We start from the raw sequence: 19,330 nt of genomic DNA on the forward strand, positions 1-19,330 counted from the left end.
TAACGTGGGGGCTTAGAACCAAGACTTCATATTGCTTAGAGCAACAAAAAGCAATGGAACACTTTTCCTTTCTCTGACCATCCCACTTTTGTTACAGAGCCTAAAGCTGCCTTTGGAAAGCAGCTGCCTTCTGCACTTGCTTACACTAGGCTTGGAGTCAATTACAACCCAAGAACTTTTTTTTTTTTTTTTTCCCACTTGATTTTTAGGAAAGGCTACAAATGCCATCCTATAGTTGGGAAACCGAATTAAAGAAAAAAAAACAAACACAAATATGATCTGGTAAAATGCTGCTTTTGACCCATCATCCTGCAGGAAATGCTTTCCAAATAGAATTCCGTTATCTACCAGATGAGCCACACTTTGCAGGTCTGGATCTTTGAATGTGGTTGGAATGTTTGTCTCTTCATCCAAGTCATCAAAAAGGATATTGGATGGGTTATGGCTGAACCCTTGTGGCCCCCTCAGAGACTGCCTTTCCAGAGGACGTAGACAGATTAATACACCCTCTCACCTGCCATGAAGGTGCCGAATATACTCACTTCACCTACATAGGGGCAAACAGGGCAGTGGAGGTGAGCAGGGGGAGGGAGGAAGGAATGGACTTTGCTTTCAACCTTATTGTGCTGCTAACAGGCCACATATGAGTATTTTCTGGAGCGGGGAATGTATTTTTTAAGGTAACCCTTCTACGGTAAGCCAGACTGCCATGGGCGGGGGGCGGTGTGGAGAGAATCTGCCAAATATTACACCAACGAGGCCCATTCCCATTTGTGGCCATGGTGCTGTTGCTCAGGCTGAGAGGATGTGGCCATGATTAGGGGGCATGGAAGAACCGCTGCCCTGTGGGACCTGCCACTGCCGGGGTGGCTCCATGCTTCCAACCCCGTCTCACCTTCCCACGCACTGGGAAGCCACTAAGCAAACACCCAAGGGTCTTTCTCATCCACCTTTCAGCAAACATGACAAAACTAAACATCCCACTGCTCTCAGTCCTTCTAAGCACCCCTCCCCGCCTGCTACAGTGTCCCATTTAGCCACACTGCGGGAGGACTTTTTTTTTTTTTTTTTTTGAGACAGAGTCTCGCTCTGTCACCCAGGCTGGAGTGCAGTGGCGCGATCTCGGCTCACTGCAAGCTCTGCCTCTGGGGTTCATGCCAATCTCCTGCCTTAGCCTCCTGAGTAGCTGGGATTACAGGCGCCTGCCACCATGCCAGGCTAATCTTTCGTACTTTTAGTAGAGACGGGGTTTCACCGTATTAGCCAGGATGGTCTCAATCTCCTGACCTCGTGATCTGCCTGCCTCGGCCTCCCAAAGTGCTGGGATCACAGGCGTGAGCCACCGAACCTGGCCGGGAGGGCAACATCTTACAGGTTACTCCTACCTATGGACAGGTATCCTGGCCTCCTTCCAAAATGCCACGCTTTCCTAGTAACTCAAACCGGGGACACGCATTCACTATTTTCAAAAGGGGAAGCATCCCCAGTTGCTTCCAACAGGAGCTCGTTTTGGGGGGACTTCCATGGCGGCAGCTTGGTGGGGGGTTCTTACTTCTCAGCCTGTGAGGTTCTCAGATTTGAAGCTCTCTGACTTCTCTTTGAACTTTCCACTCTGGACCACAGGCAGAGTTGGGTCTCCTCTCCTTCACCTTGACATTGGCAGTGCTGTCCCCTTGTCAGACACCTGCCATTGGATGCTCTCTCTCTGGGCCCTTCTGCTGCACTGCCACTGCTCCCTGGACAGGACTGAGGCAGACTCTGTCCTAGGCAGAGGCGGGCATCCTGTCTTCTGAGTGGTCGGCCTTCCCGCTGTTTATCCTGTGGGGGGCCCTGCACTCCACTCTCTGCCTTCTCACCAGGCAGGTGGGAGCCCACACAGTTCCCACGTGGCTGCACGAGGATGGCACTGGGGTCTGACTGCACAAGTGACAAGCAGCACGCCAAGACCCCACAACCCCATCAGCCGCTTGTAAAGCGAGAACGCCTTTCCTGAGAGGGGGTGGGAGGAAGGCACCGCCATGGAGAACGCCTGCAGGTCACCTCCCAAAATAGATCCCTGCTTGGCATCCACACACTTTGCCCCCAGCCTGCCTTGCTAGAGACTGGCAGAGTACACGATTTGGATCTGAATCAGTGGCTGTAAACACACAGCTGTGTCTTTCTGCCTCAGAGGATTTGATTTTCACTTGACTGCTTGGCACATTGGGGTCTGGGGAAGGCAGGAGAGGGCCTGGGCGGGGGGTGAGGGAGGGCCGGCCAGCGAAAGCCAGGAGCAGCTGCCCCCACCGGGCCCTGATTGCCCCACATATCCATAAGGTGAGTCACCAGTGGGGATTTTCTCCAAGTGGGCACTCCGTGGGGAGGGCATTTTGGCTGCTTTTGGCGGACAGTTTGGACCATCAGCAGGAACAGCTGGGGGTTCCTTCTTCCAAGGGAAATGTCAGGGTCTAGGGCCCAGTGTCTCAAAACTGACAACCAACTTGTGGCCCTTTTTGATAAAAGTCTCAAGACTCCTCCCTGTCAACCCCATGAGGAGCCACTTTGTCACTGTGTCTTCTCTGCACCCACCAGCCATGCTGAGCCTGTTGTTTTACATTTTATAGTTTATAAAAAATAGACTTTTATATTTTCATTTTCCAGCTACAAAACTATAACAGTAAATACACTTTTCCTAATTTCACACAGAGCCAAGATAAAAAGCGAAGCATAGAGGAGCTGTAACCTGGTCTTAACCACAGACTTCACCACTGATTGTAAACAGGATAACACTGTCCCTCATACTCTTATTTCCCATCTCTAAAAGAGGACAGTGACAAGCTGGCCCAGGGTTCCCTAGGGAACCGGAAAGCCTGGTAGCAGGTGAGCAGCAGCGTGTGCTGAGATTCCCAAGTGCTCACATTTCATCCCTTCCTATATCCACAGGGACCCTGAGACCCCACAGTGCATGCAGTGATGTGGCAACATTGACCCTGGTGTCCACCTTTCTGTCCAGCTGACCCCACCTGACACACACACACAGCTGGGCATCCAGACCAGAAGGGTGGGGACTACAGAATTGGCAAGCCTGAAGGGTGTAGGGCACTCACCTTGTTCTCTGAGTCCTCCCTGACCCTCCAGCGACTCACCATGGATGAGTGAACCCTGAATAACTGAGCAGGGCCTATGGTGTAGGTGTGTGGATCCCAGGGCACTCAGTTCTCCTGCCAGTGCATGTCCAGGCTTTGTAAATACACCCAACTCAACTCTATCCATGGTTTATTTCCCAGCCTCACAGGCTGGCAGGCACTTCTGAATCAGGTAACTAACTGGGCAGGAAGGCAGCTCCTCTCCCATTCTAAGGAATGAGTCACATAACTCAGAAATCTCAGGACAGAGGGAAGCACAGACCCGCAGAACACCCCTAGCTGGAAGGGACCACCGAGATGACCTAGTCCAGGTCACTTCAGAGGAGAAAAACAGGGCTCAGAGAGGGCTAGTGATTTGCTTGAGGTCACACAGCTAGCAAGCTGAGGCTGGAAGCAGGAGCCAGTCTGCAGGGAGGCTGCTGAAGTGTCTCAGAGTCCCAGGACATGCACTTGCTGCTCGAGAGAGGCAGGTTTCTGTGCTTTCCTTCCCAAACACTTCGATGGAAGTCTCCCTCCAGCTCCAGCCAGGGCCAGGGTTTCACTGCAGCTGGATCTCAGCGCTCTGAGATGGGAGAGGCTGGCACTAACGTTTGTGACCCAGTGGTCCCAAAGGAGTCCAAGGACTGTTTGCAATAAAAACTAACCCTTTGGAAGATTTTTAGCCAACTGGTCTTTGCCAGAGGCATGGAAAGATTTCAATTGAGGTCAAAGCCCTCTGGGGACTCTGCTGAGTCTAGGTATTTGGGAACTCATTCCACCAGGGTGCAAGGCTGTTCCCCATGAAACCTGGAGGAGGAGGGGAAAACAGCATCGTCCTCCCAGGGGCAGGAGCTGCTTCTGCCAGTTGGCTGACTGCTCTGGTTGTCTGCCTTCTCCCTCCCCTGCCAAGAGCCTCAGCCCTCCACTTCCGGTCAGCACCTGGGCCTGGAGCTGGGGGTTTCTCTCTGCAGAGCTGCCTGGAGCGGGGTGGTTGAGCTGTTGACTTCTTGGCTCTCATTAGCTCTCCTTGGCTTTTGGCAGGGGAAGGAAGAGGGGGAGGGTAGGAGGGGGTAAGGGAGGCTGAGTGGCAGCTGGCTCCCAGAGCTTTCCACTCCCCATCTGACTTGCCTGCTGCATTCCTTGGCAGGCAGGACAGGAAAGCCTGTCGCAGAGATGCCACCCATCACGTGCCAAGCCTTCTGCAGCTTCCGGCCCTTCCTGCTGCAATTTCAAGGAGCACCTTGGCAAAGCTAAACTTCGATGCCCTCTTAGGAGGTGGATGAACGCCTGGTCCTCCTCTCCCCTCTCCTCTGCAGCCTCCAGTGCTTGCTCTGGCACCAGCAACCCCATTTTCTATCTTTGGAGCCCAAGGCTGGAGCTGATGAAGCTCTTAAGAGGGCAGGTGAGGTTTCAACTGAGTGCCCAAAGGTACCCAGGGCGGCCGACACCAGCCTCACTCGGGGTTGCCATTTTCTCCTAACTTCAGTGCTATCACCCTCTGTGGCTTTTTCTGTGGAACTAGACATGAGGAGCAAAGGACTTTCTCCAGCTTCTCCTCTCCAGGTTGGAGTTCTCACCAGACGGCTTCAGCCAGTATCTCAAAAAAGGAGCTGCTCCTGTGGCTTAGCTAAGTGCCCCTTTTCCTCTCTCCCCCTCTCCCTCCCACGCATGCTCCTGGTCCTCTGTGTCAGAGCCAGGCCCTCTGTGGTGAGGCCCCCACCCCACTGTGGTAGACTCTGTGGAAGCTGAAGGAACAAGCACACTTAAGAGAGAGCAGGGGGCCGAGCGTGGTGACTCATGCCTGTAATCACAGCACTTTGGGAGGCCGAGGCAGGTGGATCACTTGAAGTCAGGAGTTTGAGACCAGCCTGACCAATATGGTGAAACCCCGTCTCTACTAAAAGTACAAAAATTAGCTGGGCATGGTGGCGCGTGCCTGTAATCCCAGCTACTCAGGAGGCTGAGGCAGGAGAATTGCTTTAACCCAGGAGGCGGAGGTTGCAGTGAGCCAACATTGCGCCACTGCACTCCAACCTGGGAGAGTGAGACTCTGTCTCAAGAAGCAGTGGGAGGGTGAACGTTTTAGCTCTGGCCACCTTCATGCTCCCATTGTCCTCTGTCAACTGCAAAACCAGGAAGACAGCAGAGAGTGGCAGGCTGGTCATCACCAAGCAACAGGAAAGAGCCTTCAGTGAGAGAAGGTACCTCCTCTCCTTGGTCAGTAACGATTGAGACTTCCCACCAAAGAATCTGAAGAAGAGCTGGAAGGTGAAGCAAAGGCAACCCACAGTGACTAGCCAGAGTTCTCCTACTGTGGTTTTCATATGTGACAGCCACTGTGAAAGGAAGCTTCCCCGTGAGCAGGGTTAGGCAGAGACAGGCTCCAAATCACATGACCTGAGGCCATGTATGGGGGGCCCTGGAGAAGCTGCTATGTGTTATAGCTCTTTCTGAAACTGAGGCTCCTTGGACAAGGGCGGTCATGTACAGTGGTGTGGGTTATTCACTGCACAAGGGCAGGTGAGGATCAGCAGGGGCTGAAACCCAGCCTGTGTTTTGCCTGGCCAGCTGGGCATCTGTGGGGCTGGGCCCACCAGAGGGAGTCTTATTTTCCATTTTGGATGAATGTGCATTGTAGGCTAGTTGCATCCTGCTATGGACTTTAGTCATGTTTAGTTCAGAACCTGGGCCTACCTTATCAAATAAGCAGGGTTTGTGGTCTCAGTCTGCAAAATGACAGAATGCTTAGTACAGCATCCCCAGACATTTGCTTTGTATATCCAAGTCCTGAGTGACCTGGAATGAAGCTTGCATTGGAAAGAGAAGCTCACACAGCACTTTCTCTATTGACTGGGGAGTGCCAGGCCCCTTTGGCACCCAGACTAACATGGCCCTAAAAGTTTCCATGAACCATATTAAATGTCTCCTTAGGATCTCATGGAAAAGGGGTCATGTGTGGTCTTAACAGATAATCCCTCTATGTCATGGCATGACATAAGACTTGGAAAGAACAATTTGTTTTTTCCAAGTGCTTCTCTTCTACCAAGAAAAGAAAGGACATTGGCATGTTCTGGGTAGAAATTCTGAATTCAGATTCAGTCTTGACAAGCCTCCAGCTGAATGAGCTATCCAATCACCTGGATCAACTTTTTTTTTTTTTTGCCATCAATTAATCCTAAACGGCAATTGGCCTCATGTTTTTGGTTCTTGGTCCATGAGCTGCCCCGCTTCACTCCCCGATTTCCATTATTAGCCCCATGACGTGGGTCATGTTCTGCACATCTTTCCCAGCAACACGGGAATGCTATTGAACTAGCCTTCCATTTAGTTTTATAGTTTGCAGTATACAGCAGATAAAACATTCACGTAGATCTTCTCTTAGAGAAATCAAGTACTTAATGCATATGGTATTCAGAGAATGGCTATCAAATTGCAAGGCATAGTGGTTGGTCAGTTAGTTCTGTTTGATGAGACCACTGGGCTGTTGAGACCAGATTCCTGGGTTCCAGCCTTAAGTAATCTGAGAGCCAACACATGGGTCATATCCCCAAACTTCTATAGCCATGGACCATATCCCCAAACTTAACCACATCTTGTGGGGGTATGGTGTCACCCCAAAAGCATGAGGAGCATGGATGGCAATACATCTCTACCACTGGAACCCCAAATTCTGAATGCATCACCTATTACAGTCTCTTGTTCATAAAAGAACAGCAAGGAATTTAGGAACTCAGGTTGTTTTTTTGTTTTTTTTTTTTTTTAGTTTGGGCCTTTTATCCATACCCTCAGGAGCTTAGGGTATTTTTCTCCTTCAGCTCGCTCTGAAACTCTCTCTGGAAGCTCTCCCATGTGTACACTTCAGACACTTAGGGGTGTCATGGTGGTTTCTTGTTCCAAATGCTTTGCTAACAGACCTTGGAGAACCCCCAAGCCAACACCACTTCTGGGATGAAGGGAAATCAATAAACGCTCCTCACAGAGCTTTGGCGAGACCATTCTTGCCTTTCCTGATACTCACTTCTCTTGAAAAACAGCCTGAAGATGTCTGGACATTTTGTCCAAGTACCAGGCTTCATCTCTCACACCCGCGGCCTGCACGGTCACCCTGAAGAGCTTCCGGGGGGCTGTCAAGGCTCTGCTTACAGTTTGTACCTGAGAGTCATAGGCACTCTTGGCTTGTCAGCAAAATCCCTAAACATCCTCTACCTGCGTAGTAACCAGGCCTCAAAAGAGACAGAGAGAGAGATGGGATCCCACTACCTTCTCTCAGGCCATCGTGGAGCGAAGGAAGTCCCAGAGGCCTTGCCTCTGACAGCCCTTGACAGCTTCTTGGTGTGCGGAGCCACATGGCCATGGCAAACCAGCCATGAAGACAGACGAGGCACCCACAGGCCTTGTGTTCTGCACGTTCTGATTTCTCATGAGGAAAGGCCACAGAGAGGGAAGATTGAGGCACGGAAGGGATGAATACCGACGCTTAATTGCCACCTACTAGAGTTATTTGATGTTTACACGTAGCAAATTCAAGATAATGTTTAAATGCACTTAAAATGCATCTGGCTATGACAGGTAAATGACTAGGTTGCTTTCAACCCAGGATCCTTAGACTTTTTCTTGAAAGGATGAAATATGTATACCAGTCACACAGTAGTCAGGTTTTACAAGGATTTTCCTCTTCAACAGAGGTGGAACAAAGGCAAGTCAGTATCAACGGGCTGCCACCCTTTGGGAAGGGAATGTGGCCTGTTCCCTGCGTGGGACCCCTGCTCCCTGGTTGCTATCTTGGTTCCCTCTGGTTTGATGTTCATGTTATAGGATGGCCCCATGATTCAGTGGGATTGAGTATTTCTCATGCACTGAGCTCGACATTCAAATCTTGGGGCGACCAGCATTGAAAGAGGGGATTGGCCTGTGTTGTTCTACAAACCATGGTCAAGAGTCTCAGCCATGCACCCCAGGGAAGAGCCATGGACTCCCCACTCCCGCCTGTTGCCACGGCTGTCTTTATGTGCCACTGTGGGGAGCTCTACCACTCTCTAGATGGGGCATACCATGAACCTGTAGGAATCTGAAGCCCATCTTTACCCAGCCTGTCAGAATCAAGGCCTGAGGAGGCCGGTAGGATCTTCGCCCCCCGGGGGGGAGTACCCAGGACGCCGCAGGGATTCAGCTACTTCCCTCCTCTCCCTGTCACACTGTGCACGTGAGGCTGATGGGGGCTGGAAGGGATTCATGCAGAGGCGACTAACACACACGCCAGCTAGGCCACATCACCAGGACCCATGCAGCACGGCCGCTTTCTGCACACAGCAAAAGCCACCTACACAGCAACATTAGCTCACGACCCACACCGGCGTGACTGCCAGGGTTCACAGAGGGAAATTTGGCTTTTTTTTTTGTTTTTTTTTCGATGAGCTACGGTTCTGAGCCAATTTATTTCACGGTATAGTTCGATGGCTTCTCCCTGGGCTGCTGCAGAAGATGCACAAACCGCACAGCCCCGAGGGCAGCAGAGTCCCTCCTCCTCAAAGCCCTAAACAGAAGATCAAATGCCCAGGCCTGAGGCTGGGCAATCAAGTGTGCACCTTCTGCAGAGGGAGCCGCTTGCTCTTTTTGCATTTTCATCCCTAGAAGAGAAGCTGCAGACACTCGCAAAAGAAAAGAAAAGGGCTGAGTCAAGGGAGAAAGCACTGGACTCCCTCCCACCCCAAAGGAAACAACAACCGAAGGGGGAAAAAAATGAAAGAAAGAAGAAAGAAAAAACCAAAACCAAAATCAAAAGAAAAGTTGAGGGAAGAAAACCGACTGAACTTACCACACTGCGAGTGAACTTTTCTAGGGAAGTTCTACGACCTTGCTCACTTTCTGGCTTTAGGAAAAAACAAAACAAACAAAAAAAAAAGGTAGGGAGAAAAATACAGAAAAAAAAATCTTCAGCTTACACGTGGTTTCCAAACAGCAGCAGCCGCAGCTAAAGAATAACAAAAACCAAAGCAAAATGGGGTGAAAAATGGGAAAAGAGAAGCAGCCAGAGCTGTTGGAAGAGTCAGTGGGAGAGACAGAAGACAGAAGCCCACGAGAAATGGTGCCACCTCCTTGGAGCAGTGAGCAGAGAGGGGGCTTTGCTTCTCCAGGGGCCATGAATTATGCTTGCGGGGCTTGGATCAGAACCATCACGACTTTGCACAGGACCACAGTCGGTGGGTTTGAGCAGCTTGCTTGCTGCTTTCAACCTGCTGTGCCCACAGGCAGGAGTCCTGGTGGTGGGGGCACCAAGTCCTGACACAGAACAGACTAGCTCTGAGGGCCAGCGGGGTGTGGGAGGGACGTCAGGAAGTGGCTGCTGGGGAAGCGAAGTCATCTACTCATCCATGAGTCTGCCTTAGGACTGTTTTCTCTCTTGAGATTCCCCTGCCCAGCGGCAGCCAGAAAGATTGCTAACTTCAGTGACTTTCTAGTGACTGTCGTTCTGTGTCCTTAGAGCAAGAAGGGTCTACTCATAGCCTTTGCCATGGACAAAGGGTCTTGGGTCTCAGAAGACAATAACATGGGGATTGTTCTGAGAAACAAAATGTTTTCTCAGTATCTAAAAGGTGACCTAACACCTGCCAAGATGTACATACAACAGGCTAGAGGAAGCTCAGAAACCATCGTGGGGAACTCTTAGCTGGGGTGCCCAGAACAGGGGTGAGGAGAGGCAAAGCCCTTGAATGTCCTTCCAGGCCTAACCTCCTCCTACTACAGGAGGAAGAGAGGTATGGGGTGCTCCTGACCTTCCCTTCACCCCACATTTCCTACCTGCAGGGGTTCTGGGAGAGTAGAATGACCGCCCAAATACCTGCTAGTGTATCCTGGAGCCTATGCCAGGGTCCTGAGCCCGAGGCTGAGAAGTTCAGAGAGTGCACACACTCACATAGACACACACATACACCCAGCAAATAAGTGAAATGAGGGAGCTGAAGAGGCAGCCTGGTGTCTGTGGGTGTGCGGACTGTGCTGAAAGCAGAGGGGACAGGCCAAAGGCAGCCGCCTGTGTGGATGAAGTCAGGGGGCTTCCTTGGCAGCTGGGCCCCTTGTCAGCTGAGCCGGCTGTCGGCAGACAGACGGGAGGTTGCAGAAGGAAAATAAACACAAATGACACACCACCACAGAGTTGGGCTGGGCTTTCTTCCTGTACTAGGAATGGAAGGACTCATGCTTGGCCCCAGGTACCAAGTCTATTCTGGGGATGGCAGGACTCAGCTTGAACCCTGTGGCCAGCCTGGGTGGCATACACTTGGCTCAAGTCAGGCCAGTCCTGGGCCCTGCGGCTGTCATTCTCGGCCTATCATTCCTGTCCTCTGGCTCACAGAGGGTGGCCACTGGTCTGGCTCACTTGGGCTCCTCTGCCTTGCACTGGCCATTGAACTGCCTGGAAAACCATCATCATTGGTACTGAAGTTTCCTAGAGTAGCCCTCAGGACTCAGCTCACCTACGCCCTGAGAACCTGGTTCTTCGGTGTGACTACCATTTATTTTGAAAATATTAGAAAAGAGGCTGAATCAGGGATGAAGGATCAGAAGGCTGTGCCTCAGGACTCCATCCAGGTCAGTTCTCAGCAGAAAAGTGAGGCCGATTCATATTCCCTCTCTCCACTGGAGGTTGCGAATCTCACATACCTTTTATGACCTGGATACGGTGAACCCGTCCATGAAATCAGAAGAATACTCTAGGCCTACCTGAAAGTGCTGAGTTACAAATCAGATCCATACGTGGAGACTCTCAGGAAGAAATAGAAGGAGGAAGCACATTTTGTCACTGTTTTGGGAAACAACTCGGTGTTGAGATGTTGTTGGTATCTGCAAGGGCTTTCTGTCTCAAGAACATCCCTTACTCCGGGAGCTGGGAGGATAATTCTAAGGAACTTTTCCCAGACAGGTTGCCAGTTCCTTCCTCACTCGAATGACCTCCTCTGAGAGGTTTTCTTCTTGGAAGGGAGGATCTGCAACCACCGGGTCTGCACACAGATCTGCAGGGTTTGGGGTGCATTTTTCCTTTGTGTTCAGACCCACAAGGAGAATGAATGGCCTCTAGCTTCTCTTCTTCAAGCTGTGTAGATAGGCCCAGATTGGTCAAACTGCCAGAGCCTTAGAAAGTCACCAAATTGTGATCAAGTCAGGTGTTTTGAGCCACAGAAAATAAGAAAAACTTACTTTGACCTTCACCCATGAGATCTGGGCTGGAGTTATCAAAAGTTCCTGTAACTTTTCTTTCCTCTAGTTCTTAGAAAAAATGGGCATTAGAGCCATGTGTGAGGGCATCAGCCTCCTCCAAAAGAGCCCCTCCATTGACATCCTCCATCAGGGGAGTCGACAGGAGGCCAGGCTCCACAATGCCCATCACAGTAGCCACACCTGAGGGGAGGGATGTAGGAAACCCAGAGAGCTGGGCTGCTGACAATTGAGATGCCCCAGAAGTCCTCTTCCCTTTCTCAGACTCTATGGCCTCTTCCCAGGGCTACACAAGGGCAGGAGAGCAGGGTATAAACGCTCTCCAGGACTCTGGAGTTGTGTGGTCCCAACCAGATACGCAGACAGGATCCTGGCACATGAGGGTGACAGCACACAGAGAGAAGGTTTGCGTGGCTGAGAGGCAGCCCAACGGAGAGCGTGTGATGGGCAACCACGTGCTTAGGACCTGGGGCCGGGAGACCAGGAGGGAGAAGAAAGGGTTGCATGTGCTCCTAAGTGCCATGGCACAGAAGTCATGGGGTTTGGTGCAAGTTGAGCCACACTTAACCACACATGGGCCTCAGATCAGAACTGAAAAGCACAAAGGGTGGGCAGGTATACTGAAACCAGGAGCCCTCTCTCTTGCCCTCCACTCCCTTCCTGGACCCTATTCTCCTGCCTGCTCTTCCTCCACTCTTCCAAGGAATCTAGCTGCTTCTGTCACCCCTCACCTGCATGCTGAGGGCCCCTGCGCCCCAAATCCATGACTCCATGGGCTGCAAGGAACCATGGCTGAGTTCTAAGGAGAAGGAGGAAGGAGCTGGGTGCAGTTACTTCTTGGTTAAGAGAGAAAGGCAACACCGTGGGGCAGGTGAGGGAGAGGAAAGGGGTGTCAAGGAGGGAGAAACCCCAGGATGACTTCAGGTACTTGATCGTGCTCTTGAAACTGACAAGGCTTTCTGTCCAGTGAGGGAACTGCCCCAACCCTGGCCTCATACTCCTGTCTGGGCTGGTCAGGGAGAGAAGTCTGAGGTGAGCGGGCTGGACTTTGCAGTGAGGGGCTCTCTCCGGTGTCCTAAGGTTTTACATGGGTTACGGCCAGCCCTGACTTCCTGTGCTGAGCCACTGTGGCCTTGGTGTTTCGTCACCCTATGTACCCACCCCTACCATGGGCAGGACATGCAGCGAGAGGCAATAGGGATGAGGCAGGATGCCCCATCCTGGACCTTGCAGTGGGGCTGGGGTGGTGACAATTCTAACTGTTTTCCATTAGAATGGGAGCAGATAGAGAAGGGAAAGAAGAAAAAAGGAAATAAATAAAACCCAAGGGATGATATTCTCATTTCAAACCAGCAGCAAGCAGCAGGCAAGAGTCAACAGTGCTAAGAAGAGCAAGCCTGCCCTTCCCAAAGATACCTTCTTCTTGGCCAGCAGCAAGTCCTGATAAGCATTTGACCGGAGGAAGCGGGCATAGCTGTCACTCTTCATCAGCTTGTAGATGTGCTCCTGGAGAGGAAGGTGACAAGGAGACACAAGGAAGGGCTGTCAACCAGTGCTAAAGAATATTACAATCCAAATTGATCACTGTTTTGGGGAAAGAGATGAAGGAACCTAGATATGTCTGCATGTACCTGGAAGAACTTGCAACATGTCCCACCCCGCCCCACCAAACTCAGAAGCACCAAACAAAACATATGTGCTCTATTAGAATAAAAGATCCCTGAGGATCATGTCCCAAAGGATTTGTAACTGGGCTTGAGTGCCATGTTGGTGTGCTTAATGATTAAAACCAGACACGGCAATGAGGAGGAACAAACTGTTCTTCTACCTAACAACTTGGGTGAATCTCAAGGGAATTAGGAAGAGTGAAAAAGCCAAGCTCCAGATTATAAACCATATTATTTCATTTATGTAACATTCTTGAAATGACAAATTATAGAGACAAAGAACAGATTAGTAGTTGCTGGGGTTAAAGATGAAGGAGGAGAGGGAACGAGGGAGGTGTGGTTATAAAAGGCAACAGGAAGGATCTTTGTGGTGACAGAATGGTTCCGTATTTTGACACGTCTTAACACATGTGATAAAGTTGTATAGAATTAATGCACACATACATACATGGGGCACAAGTAAAACTGGGAAATATGAATAAAATCAGGGGATTGCAGCCATGTCAATATCACAGCTGTGATATTGCACTATAGTTTTGCAAGATATTCCCTTTGGGGCAAACTGGGTAAGCAGCACATTATTTCTTACAACTGCATCAGAATCAATGCATATCTCAAAATAAAAAGTTTAATTAAAAAAAACAGGCAATAATGCAATTGGGTCAGTTTGCGCATTTCAGGGCCACCACCTCATCTTAGAAGGAGTTCTTGGCAACCACATCACAGGATATGTAACTAACACCCAGGAGGCATAGGTACTGCAGCAAGGTGCCACCTCTTCTCCTTGGCTCCTAGGGGCATCTGTTATACATTCTGGCCTTGGCCAATAATTTCACCCCTGATTTCCAGCTAATTCCTAGAAACTTGCAGTCCCTTCCAAACAGATCTGTCCTCGTCAAGGGTAGGAAAATCCTGGTCCATTAGAAAAGAGGACTTGTCAGTGAACAAAATATTATTTATCCATTGAAGTGGAATTCAGCTCAGCTGCACAGGAAAGCTTGGCTGTTCCAAGAGAGAATGTGTTAGGAGGGAGGTTGGCCTTCACTGGGGATGGTGGGCTCGTTAGTTAGTGGCTGTCCTGATGGAGGAAGCATCTTCCCCCATGTATGCTCATTGTTCTTCCCATGAAGCCAGTCAAAGGCCCTAGTGGTGAGGGGAATGGAGAGCTGGTCAGGGAGGAGGAGAGTGCTCAGCTGAGAGGCAGGACTGGTCATTAAGGACCTCTTCCTCGGTGCTCTTTCCAGGGAAGGGATGGAAGGAGAAGGCAGAGACCTCCCATCAGTTGGGAGACACATTTTAGAGATGTCTGGCCAGAAAAAGCCAGAGCAATGACAAGGATTCACCAAGACTCACTCCTTACCCAGCACAAAAGAAAGGGAGAGCACAGTAGCCAAGATATGGAGTCAACCTATGCGTCCATCAATGAATAGATAAATGGGTAAAGGAAATGCAGTATATGGGCATAATGGAATACTATTTGGCCTTAGCAAAGAAGGAAATCCTATCATTTGTGACAACATGAACAAACCTGGAGAACATTATGTTAAGTGAAATAAGTCAGGTACAGAAAGACAAAATACCACGTGTCTTCACTTAAGTAGGGAGAATTTGGAGATATTGTGGGTTTGGTTCCAGACCACCACAATAAAGCAAGTCATAAGAAATATTTGGTTTCCCAGTACGCATAAAAATTATGTTTACACTATATGGAGTCAATGACGTGTGCAATAACATTATGTCTAAAAAATCAAGGTACATACCTTAATTAAAAATTACTTTATTGTTAAAATACTAAGGATCATCTGAGCCTTCAGTAAGTCCTAATCTTTTTGCTGGAGGAGGGTCTTGATATTGTTGGATGCTGACTGATTAGGGTGGTGATTGTTGAAGACTGGGGTGACTGTGGCAATTTCTTAAAAACAAGACAATGAAGTTTGTTACATCCATTGACTCTTCCTTTCGCAAAGGATTTCTCTGTAGGGTGTGATGCTGTTTGATGGCATTTTACCCACAGTAGAACTTCTTTCAAAATTACAGTCAATCCTGTCAAATTCTGCCACTGCTTTATCAACTATGTTGATGCAATATTCTAAATTCTTTGCTGTCATCTCACCAATGTTCACAGCGTCTTCATTAGGAGTAGATTCCATTCTCAAGAAACCACTTTCTTTACTCTTCCATAGGAAGCAACTCCTCATTCACTAAAGTTTTATCATAAGGTTGTAGCAATTCAGTCACATGTTCAGGCTCTATTTCTAAATCTAGTTCTCTTGCTATTTCCACCACATCTGCAGTTACTTTCTTCACTGGGATCTTGAACTTCTCAAAGTCATCCATGAGGGCTGGAATCTACTTCTTCCAAACTCCCATTAATGTTGATATGTTTACTTCTTTCCATGAAACACGAATGTTCTCAATGGCAACCAGAAGGGTGAATCCTTTCTAGAAGGTTTTGATTTACTTTGCCCAAATCCATCAGAGGAATCACTCTCTGTGACAGCTATAGCTTCAGGAAATATATTTCTTTTCTTTTCTTTTTTTTTTTTTTTTTTTTTTTTTTTGAGACGGAGTCTCGCTCTGTCGCCCAGGCTGGAGTGCAGTGGCCGGATCTCAGCTCACTGCAAGCTCCGCCTCCCGGGTTTACGCCATTCTCCTGCCTCAGCCTCCTGAGTAGCTGGGACTACAGGCGCCCACCACCTCACCCGGCTAGTTTTTTGTATTTTTAGTAGAGACGGGGTTTCACTGTGTTAGCCAGGATGGTCTCGATCTGCTGACCTCGTGATCCGCCCGTCTCGGCCTCCCAAAGTGCTGGGATTACAGGCTTGAGCCACCGCGCCCGGCCAGGAAATGTATTTCTTAAATGATAAGACTCGAAAAGTTGAAATTACTTCTTGATCCATAGGCTACAACATGGATGTTGTGCTAGCAGTCATGAAAACAACATTAATCTCCTTGTACATCTCCATCAGAGCTCTTGGATGGCTTGGAGAATTGTCAATGAACAGTAACATTTGGAAAGAAATATTATTTTTTTTCCTCAGCAGTAGGTCTCAACAGTGGCCTTAAAGTATTCAGTAAACCATGCTGCAAACAGATGTGCTGCCATCCAGACTTTGTTGTTCCATTTATAGGACACAGGCAGAATAGATTTAGCATCATTCTAAAAGGCCTTAGGATTTTCAGAATAGTAAATGAGCATTGGTGTCAACTTATAGTCACCAGCTGCATTAGCCCCTAGCAAGAGAGTCAGCCTGTCCTTTGAAGCTTTGAAGCCAGGCATTGACTTCTCTTCTCTAGCTATGAAAACCCTAGATTTATCTTCTTCCAATAAAAGGGTGTTTACACTACAAATCTGTTGTTTAGTGTAGCTGCCTTCATCAATGATCTTAGCTAGATCTTCTGGATAACGTGCTGCAGCTTCTATATCAGTACTTGCTGTTTCCCTTTGCACTTTTATGTTATGGACTTGAACCAACCTCTGCTAGCTTCAAACTTTTCTACTGCAGCTTCCTCACCTCTTTCAGCCTTCAAAGACTTGAAGCAAGGTAGGTCCTTGCTCTGGATTAGGCTTTGGCTTAAGGGGATGTTGTGTCTGATTGGATCTTCTATTCAGACCACCAAAACTGTCTCCACACCAGCAATAAGGTTGCTTTGCTTTCTTATCATTTGTGCATTCTCTGGAGTAGCATGTTTAATCTTCAATAACCTTTACTTTGTATTCACACCTTGGCTGTTTGGCACAAGAGGCCTAGCTTTCAGTGTACCTTGGCTTTCAACATGCCTTCCTCACAAAGCTTAATCATTTCTAGTTTTTGATTTAAAGTTAGAGACATGTGACTGTTACTTAGAGACCACTGCAGAGTTATTAACTAGCCCAATTTCAATATAGTTGTCATTTCAGGGAATAGAGAGGCCCAAGGAGAGGGAAAGAGATGGGGGGAATGGCTGGTTGGTAAAGCAGTCAGAAAACAAACACACACAACATGTATTGATTAAGTTCATTGTCTCATACAGGTGCAGTTGGGCACCCCCAGAGCAATTACAACAGTAACATCGAAGATCACCATCACAGATGACCATAAAAATATAACCATAATAAAAAAGCTTAATGTTGCAAGAATTACCAAATTGTGACACAGACACAAAGTGAGCACACGTTATTGGAAAAATGGTGCTGATAGACTCACTTGATGCGAGGTTGCCACAAACCTTCAATTTGTAAAAAACACAGTATCTATAAGGCATAGTAAACGGAAGTGCAATAAAATGAGGTGTGCCTGTATATGGAATCGAAGACAATCACACTCACAGAAGCAGAGAGCAGAATGGCAGTTCTACCAGGGTCTGGTGGGGAGTGGGAAGGACTGGGGAGACATTGGTCAAAGGACACCACGTTTTAGTTAGAGAGGGAGAATAAGTTCAAGGGTTCTCTTGAACATCATGGTGACTAGAGACTGAAGTTAGAAACAATATATTACATACTTGAAAATTGCTAAGAGAGTAGATTTTAAGTGTTCTCACTATAAACAATAAGTGTGTGAGGCCATGCATATGTTAAATGGCTTGATTTAACCATTCCACAATGTATACATATATCAAAATTTCCTGCTGTATACCATAAATACATACAACTTTTACATCTCGATTTAAAAAATAAACAAAAAGAAAGTGAAAGTAGAAAGCAGAAAATGTCTTGGTCACATGTGAGGCCCTCTTGGTTTCATCTTTGGTTGGAACCCAAGGAATCTTGTTTTGGGACTCATTCTTCCTGAGATACCCTCATATTTACAAAAGCAGAGGAGTTACCCAACTAATGGGAATAAACCCACTGGAAGGACTCAAATGAAATTAAACAGTGGCTTGGTTCTTTTTTTTTGAGACAAAGTCTCGCTCTGTCACTCAGGCAGTGGTGCGATCTCAGTTCACTGCAACTTCTGCCTCCCGGGTTCAAGTGATTCTCGTGCCTTAGCCTCCCGAGTAGCTGGGACTACCGGCACCCACCACCACACCCGGCTAATTTTTGTATTTTTAGTAGAGATGGGGTTTCACCATGTTGGCCAGGCTGGTCTTGAACTCCTGGCCTTAAGTGATCTGCCCATCTGAGCCTCCCAAAGTGCTGGGATTACAGGCGTGAGCCACTGCACCCAGCCTCAAATAGTGGCCTGGTTCTGAGGCTACTTGGATAGTCCAGACGTATTCTGATTTAACAAACTTAGCGTGAACATACTTCACTAAGTGTTTTTCTGAAAATTTCAGACAAAAATCCAGCTCACTCTTAAGTGCCTTGAGGAACAGTGTGTGTTTATCTTTTACAGATGCACGGTGTCTAGCACAGGGTCAGATGTTAGTTGAATATACATGTTCACTGAAATGCCTGTTGGAATTTAATGTTCAGCGAGTTTACTGGCTCCATACTCGTTTGGGTTTATGACTGCATCGAATTCCTGCTCTGTGCACAGGAGAATGAGGATTACACTCAGCTCAGAGGAGCATGAGTATCTTGGCTCAGCCATCCCTAATGGTCTCGGAGCCCAGGCTGAGGGGTATCATTGATCTTTGCTTTCATTTGTCATCTCTTCAAATTGTTCTAACTTTTTTTTTTTTTTTTTTTTTTTTTTTTGAGATGCAGTCTTCACTCTGTTGCCCAGGCTGGAGTGCAGTGGTGTGATCTTGGCTCACTGCAACCTCCACCTCACGGGTTCAAGCAATTCTCCTGCCTAAGCCTCCCAAGTAGCTGGGATTACAAGCATGAACCACCATGCCTGGCTAATTTTTATATATTTTTTAGTAGAGACAGTGTTTCACCATGTTGGCCAGGCTGGTCTCAAACCTCTGGCCTCAAGTGATTCACCTGCCTCGGCCTCCCAAAGTGCTGGGATTACAGCCATGAGCTACCACACCCGGCCAAATTATTCTAACATTTAAAGCTTAGGTACAAATGTTAGTCCAGAGTAAAAATGACACATTGTCTCCTTGTATCAGGCATCGCTTCTTTCTGGCTGACAGAGTCAGGTGGCTCCTGAGTCATCTGGAAAAGCCTATCATAGTGCCTGGACCCTCTCTAGACCCTTCTCCAAAGCAACAATTCCCTGCTTCTTGTTCTGACTTCTCAAAGGAATTGAAATCCCCAATGAATATCTCACAATACCCCTCTGCTGCCCCATGAGCAGTGAGGAAGCCTCTCCTAGTCAGCTCTTCTGGCTCAGCAACAAATTTCCCCTCTGATCCAGCTAATTCTTATAGACTCACTGTAGGAAGGAAAAGCCTGGTTCATGAAGAGAAAGAACTTGCCAATCAAAATAGAGCAGGATAAAGCAGATGCCTAAACATTGAATCAAAATAATATTC

At 48.3% G+C, this 19,330-nt stretch overlaps 1 protein-coding gene across 8 annotated transcripts in view; it reads right to left on the minus strand.

Annotated features, from left to right (window-relative positions):
* Window positions 1–19,330, minus strand: part of RGS6 (regulator of G protein signaling 6) — a 626,178-nt gene that overhangs the window by 17,844 nt on the left and 589,004 nt on the right. For 4 of the 8 annotated variants that reach the window (XM_030930576.1, XM_030930575.1, XM_030930577.1 and 1 more), the window contains exons 16-17: window positions 12,732–12,821; window positions 8,920–8,973 (exon numbers count right to left, since the gene is read on the minus strand). In XM_030930576.1, coding sequence (XP_030786436.1) covers window positions 8,920–8,973; window positions 12,732–12,821 — 144 coding nt within the window. Of the gene's footprint in view, window positions 1–1,552; window positions 1,764–7,364; window positions 7,515–8,919; window positions 8,974–12,731; window positions 12,822–19,330 lie in introns of all 8 variants that reach the window. The other 4 variants (XM_030930579.1, XM_030930578.1, XM_030930580.1 and 1 more) reach the window with 2 other exon arrangements.

This window comes from Rhinopithecus roxellana, chromosome 5 (genome assembly GCF_007565055.1).
Source record: "Rhinopithecus roxellana isolate Shanxi Qingling chromosome 5, ASM756505v1, whole genome shotgun sequence".
NCBI lineage: Eukaryota > Metazoa > Chordata > Mammalia > Primates > Cercopithecidae > Rhinopithecus > Rhinopithecus roxellana.